Source organism: Engystomops pustulosus, chromosome 4 (genome assembly GCF_040894005.1).
Source record: "Engystomops pustulosus chromosome 4, aEngPut4.maternal, whole genome shotgun sequence".
In the NCBI taxonomy this organism is placed as follows: Eukaryota; Metazoa; Chordata; class Amphibia; order Anura; family Leptodactylidae; genus Engystomops; species Engystomops pustulosus.
The window spans coordinates 199,260,453-199,267,125 of NC_092414.1; the positions used below are offsets into that span (position 1 = coordinate 199,260,453).

Below are 6,673 nucleotides of genomic sequence, written 5' to 3' on the forward strand. Positions count from 1 at the left end.
GAGCACTTAATCTTTAAATTTATTCACTCCTGCCATTCTGAGCCCCACCATACAAGTCCAGTCCTTTCCCGCTTGTCACCTGCTCTATGCAATGTAGATGGGGGATCAGGACAGTGGAAGTGAATAATTCAAAAGATGGGGGCTCTGAGGAGCTCCAGTATTGTTTAAGGATAGATAAAATTGAAATATGTATACATAAGATAGGAAATATGAGTATCTGATACCGGGCTGATTTTGCAAGATTTACCACCTACAAAGAATGAGAGGTCACTTTACCTGTGTGAGACTAAAACAATCTATATAAAATCCAAAAATCACATTCTCGGATTTTTTAAAAATTAATATGCATTTTATTGCATGAAATAAGTAAACCAGTAAGAATCCTGCCTTCCTCAGACTTGTTTTTTTTTTTTTTTTAAACGAACCTGTCACCACATTTTTCACAAATATAGCTACAAGCAGGTTCCCATAGAGCCCTAGAACTATCTGACACCATCTTTTAGCTAAAAAATGTTTCCCTCAGATCCCCGTATAATTAGAGTTATAAACTTTCCTGGTCCTTTGGCCTCTTAACATTAGCAAACTGTACATCACGCAAATATCTAACCACATAAAAAAATCACAGCCATGTGCATGGGCCTCTACTCCTCTGTTATACAGAATAAAAACTCCCTTGATTATACAGTGCAGTCTACTAAGCGTCATAATGTTTTTATATTTTTGTTGATTGAGTTGTTTTATGATTGTGATGATGATTTTTTGCAGGATGAGTTGTACTATTCATTCAGATATCAATGTGACTTTTGATCCCATTTTATGGTGTTTTTGTTACATGCACAAAAATCATGTTTGTGTGGTGATTTTATTGTGTTTGGGAGTTTTAAACTATATGGGGCATTTTTATTGTTTATGGAATTTTATTTTTATTATACTTGTTTTTTTTACCTTTTTATGAAATGTGCAACCTGGTGACACATGAATTTATGAATTATCTGTTATTATAGTATTGTATCCAGCTGCACTATACACACCGCAGCACAATACTGTGCACAGAAAGGGGCATTCCGTTATGTACGCGTACCGGCCGCCGCATTTATGTTGGAACTGTGCTATAGTCTCCATGAATGTGACCCACATAGTGGGGCAAACTACACTTAGTAAATTTTGGCCACTGTCTTTTTGACAGTGCAGGTACTGAGTCTGCAGTGACATATTTCAGCTGCTATTGCAGTGAATAGCAGAGTCACGTCAGATCTGTAAGGGTTAAGTAGAAATGCTAAGTAAAAAAAAAAATGCTTGGTCTAATCTAATTGGCGCTCTTATAGATGTGTGCACGACCGGCTGCTCTCTTCATCTCGGGTATGACAGGGTACAATGAATCTCATGATCTGTGGGGGTCAAATCACTACGACCCCAGTGACCTGCAAGTTTTCCCCTATCCACAGGTCACTGGAGAATCCCTTTAAGCCAATTCACTAAATATTCCGTAATCATTAACCCCTTAAGGACCAAGCCACTTTAGAGCTTCCAGACCAAACCCGATTTTTAAAATCTGCCCTGTGTCACAGTGGTTATAACCTTCAAATGCTTTAACATATGGAGGTAATTTTGAGACTGTTTTCTCATCACACATTGTACTTCAAATTAGTGGAAATATTTGGATATCTTTTGCATTTAATTATGAAAAAAGTAGAAATTTGTCAAAAATGTAGAAAAATTCAAAATTTTTTAAAGTTATAAAAATTTTCCTTTTCAAGTAGATAGTCATAGCACCCAAATAACTTTATAAATTACATTTCCTGAACGTCCTGAACGTTTATGAAAATGGCTTTTTATGTATCCTCTCATTTTTCCAGGTTGTTATGGGGCTTAGAATTGTGGGTGCAATGTTTCACATTTTTATGAAAATTGCCAAAAACTTTATTTACAGACACCTGCTTCGTTTTCAAGAGACTTTAAGAGACCATATATTAGTGCATGATAAACCAACTGTAAGAAGTTTGTTAACTCTTTAGGTGTTACTGTACATTTTCTAGTAATGTTGTAATTTTTTTGAACGATACATTAATTTTGGGCCAAAACCTAAAAATTAATAATGGATTAAATGACAAAAAGCTCCACAAACTTTGATACCCAATTTCTCCCGAGTATGCCGAAACCTGATATGTGCCGATAAACTGCTGTATGGGCACACAGCCAGGCATGAAAGGGAAGGAGGTGCCATACAGAGCAGAGTTGCATTATCACAAAGGGGGGTTCAATAGCTAATTGAAGAGATTTGAAGAAAATCATTAATTTTAGTTTAGGGTTTTTAGTTTTTTCTTGTAGGCCGTTCACTGTACCATAAAAATAATATATTATCATTATTATATAGGTCACCACAAATATAGCTTTTTTATGGTTGCCTTGTTTTGCTGGCAATTCATTTATTGAGAAATTTATTTATTTTCCCATCGCCATGTTCTAAAAGGCATAACATTTAATATTTTTTTAATATACCCTACCGATTTAGGGTTTTTTTTTTGTGGGACAAGCTGTACTTTTTATTGGTGTCAGTGTAAATGTTACTTTTTGAATGCTTTTTATCCTGTTTTTATGAGGTTGGATGTGAAAACATCGTCATTTTTGCAGGTTTTTAAAAAAAATGTTTTTTACGGTGTTCCCCATATGGGTTCAGCATTAATTTCATTGTATTCTACAGGTTGTTATGGATGTGTAATTCTCGATTCATATTTTTATTATTTTTTTATTTACACTTTTTTAAAACTTTTTGAATTTACTGTTTCGATGTAATATACTACAATACAAATGTATTGCACTGTATTAACTTAGTCAGCCTATGCATTCTGATGAAAGCACAAACTAACAGGCACTTAGTACCGGCAGTCCTGGGGACCTTCATAGCACCCCAGGGCTGCCATAGAAGCAGAAGGCACCTCTGTGCCTTCCACAGAGGATGGCGACCCACTGGGTGAGTACTCGTCTCTGTTCTATAGACGATGCAGTCACTGACTGCAGCATCTGTGGGGTTAAACAGCCGGGAACTGCGGGAACCCGGCTGTCATATACAGCCGAGCTCCCGCAGAGTTCACACGAGCTCTGCTACTGAGCCCCGGCGATTTCCTAACATACATGTACGTAATATTGCGGGTTAAGGCTTCAGGCCTCATAATTAAAGGGTTAAATATATTATTATTACCAATAAACTTTTTTTTTTCCAAATGAAAGAATTTATATTTTAAAATAAAATATATAATATATAATATTCTGAATGTTAGATTGTTAAAATAACATAACAAATCTTAAAACCGTATAATTTGTATAATTTACTGGTAATTAACCTGGGATTTCCTTGTACAGAAATGGCTTAGAATTAATTAATTCCCCTTGGCATGAACCCAGTATATATTATCATCTGCAATATCAGTTAAAGCGCCATTTTTGTAGCTCAGGTCATTGCTGGTAAGTGTCTGGTATTTCTTAATTTGTTCATTTTTATGAATTGATACACTGTAATTGCTTCTTATCAAAAATTAAATATGCTAGAGAAACCGAGCCGTCTCTTTTTACAATAACACTTACAAGGTTTTACAAAAATTGCTATATATAGATATCAGGAATTATTCACATGTTGCTTAAGCCAACACGCAAGAGATGTCCTGCACAACCACAAAATGTATAAAAGATAACATATTTAGAAGGCATACAATAATTACACAAAAAGTGTACGGTGAGTGGGATAGAAGCTCCTCCAAAAGGTTAATGCAACAGCACCAGAGATCTAGTGTAATATGTTCCACAATTATCATAGTAAATATAGGCCGCAAAAATTTTAGTAATAATAATCTCTATTTATATGGCGCCATCATATTCTGTAGCGCTTTACAGATTGTGGGGGACATGTACATATAAAATAAGAAATTACATGGCAATAACATATTCATATAGAAACAATAGGAGTGAGAGCCCTGCTCAAAAAACTTACAGTCTGTGAGAATGAGGGGGTGATACAAGAGCTTAAAGTCTATGAGGATGAGGGGGTGACACAAGAGCTTACAGTCTATGAGGATGAGGGGGTGACACAAGAGCTTACAGTCTATGAGGAGGAGGGGGTGATACAAGAGGTCTAAGAGCTTGTATAACGGTCCAGCCATTCTTTATAAGTGAACAGAATAAAAATAATTTAATAAATAAAAAAACAGCTGCTTGAACCAGTCATTAGCCGCATCTTATATACAGAGTTCAAGGTCAGTGGGACTGCAGAGAAGTCTGGAACTTGGTATCAATCTGGTGTTTGCCGGTTAACAGATGGGAGAAGGACACAGGATGGGTTAGTAAAGACACAGTTGAAGTCTCATGCAGTTAGCAAGTATGATAGGCCTTCCTAAAGAGAGGAGTTTTAACAGCACGTTTAAAGCTTTAAAGATTGGGTATTAGTCTGATAGTCCAGGGGAAGGGCATTCCAGATAATCGGTGAAGCTCATTAGAAGTCCTTGAGATGTGAAATTGAATTAAAGAAGAAAATATCACTGGCAGATCAAAGAGCATGGATTGGGCAATAGACTGAGATAAGAGAGGTGAGGTAGTGATGCAGCATTGTGCAGAGCTTTGTGGATGAGGGTGATAAGTTTAGACTCTATTTGGAAGAAGACGGGCAACTGGTGAAATGAAAGGCAGAGACTGGAGGCATCTCTGTAGTGCTTGGACTAAAAAACAAATCTGGCTGCTGAATTAAGTTCATATTGTAGAGGAGAGAGTTTAGTAAGTGATAGAGCAGTTAGTAGGGAGGTACAGCAGTTGAGAAATGGTTGTACTCAAATATGGATGAATACAGTAAAGTATATAATATCTTCCAATGAGTTGTTCTTAAGAGTTGTAAGGATTTCAGCCTCGACAGACAATGGTAGCCTCACAGCACTCGCTGGAGGGACTCCACAATAACACAAGGACAGTGTTGCAAACAAGGGCAGGATCCAGAGAAATGCTGTTTCCGTAGATATTAGAAGATGGATGTCATTTATTAATCAACATGGCAATCAAATGTGTTTTGGCTCAGTACCTAGACCTTCCTCAGACTCAGGCACTGAGCTAAAATACCTTTTAAATATAGTATTTGTTAACTCAATTCCTGTGCCCATGTGCAACACTATCCTTGTGGTCGGCTTGAGTCTGCACTTTCTGTAGACTAAGCTCCTTCTAGAGTTACATTGTATAATACCTTTAAAAAACTATTTTCTGCTATTCAGGTTTCTTGGGTCAACTAAGAGGGTTTCAATGTATTCAAAGGTTACAAAACACAACAAGTCAATCAATTATAAGGATCCCAATTTCTTACTAACCCTATTCAGTACTAATAGTGAGGACTATACTGACTTAAAAAAGCCATAAAATGAACACATTTGCAATATTTTAATATGTTATGTTTTAAATTAACAATTGACCACAACTGAAAAACGACCATAAAATTTTCACCTATTCGGACTATAATCAAAGATGAAATACTGTGAAAATACAACAATGACGGATTTCTACATTGTGGGCTTTTCTACTAACAAGACGGAACAACTTCTTCTATCAGTTGGGATTATGATAATGTACTTGTTGACTATTGTGGGGAACCTGGTGATTACGATGGTCATTGTTTTGGCAACCAATCTTCATACTCCAATGTACTTCTTCCTATGTAACCTAGCTATTTCAGATATTATATATGTCTCATCTACTCTTCCAAAACTACTGTTCATCACCATAACACAGGATAACAGGATCTCCTTTGCTGATTGTATATCTCAGTTGTATTTCTTCACATTCGCGATTGGCAGTGATATTTTTGTACTAACATCTATGGCTGTTGACCGCTATGTAGCAATCTGTAGGCCATTGCGGTACACAGTTATCATGAACAGAAGGGTATGTGGTACTATGAGTGCATTTTGCTGGATTTTTTCTGCTGTGAACTCTTTATTGCTGACCCTTCTCACCTCTGTATTGGAGTTTTGCAATTCTCATGAGATCAGCCATTTCTTCTGTGATATTAAGAGAATTACTTCTGTATCCTCCAGTGATACTACAATCAGTGAAATCTTCATGATGGCTGAAGACATAGTCTTTGCCTTTGTACCATTCTCACTCACTGTTGCATCTTATGTCCAAATTATCACCACCATTTTGAAGATTCGCTCTTCGGAAACCCGATTTAAGGCTTTCTCCAGTTGTACTTCTCACCTCACTACTGTCATATTATTCTATGGTCCATTATCAGTTGTGTATGTGATACCAGACTCAAAACATTCTAAAGAACAAAGTGAATTAATCTCATTACTGTTTGTAGCTGTGGTTCCCATGTTGAACCCATTTGTCTACAGTTTGAGAAACAAAGATGTGCTAGATGCTGTTAGGAAGTTAGAAAGACCTCAAGTAAAATTTTTGAGACATAGAAACTGTGATCTGTGAAAAATAGCTGTTACCGTAGTAGTTCTTTTTTTTATTTATGTATTGTATATTTCTCCAAACAATTGCCCCAGATGTGTAAAATTGTTGGCCAAGACTAAATAGTTTGTCCACCATAAGCCCAGCTTAAAAACTGGATACCGTACATGAGAACCATTGAACTATGGCCATTTTCACTCCTTAAATGAAATCAGGCAACTGCATCCTTAACTGCCCTTCCTTT

General features: G+C 36.5%; 1 protein-coding gene across 1 annotated transcript; it reads left to right on the top strand.

Annotated features, from left to right (window-relative positions):
• The first annotated feature begins 5,493 nt into the window (after positions 1-5,493).
• Positions 5,494-6,453, top strand: LOC140128542 (olfactory receptor 5V1-like). Its single transcript, XM_072150239.1, has one exon. The coding sequence runs from the start codon at positions 5,494-5,496 to the stop codon at positions 6,451-6,453; it is 960 nt and encodes a 319-aa protein (XP_072006340.1).
• The last annotated feature ends 220 nt before the right edge of the window (positions 6,454-6,673 follow it).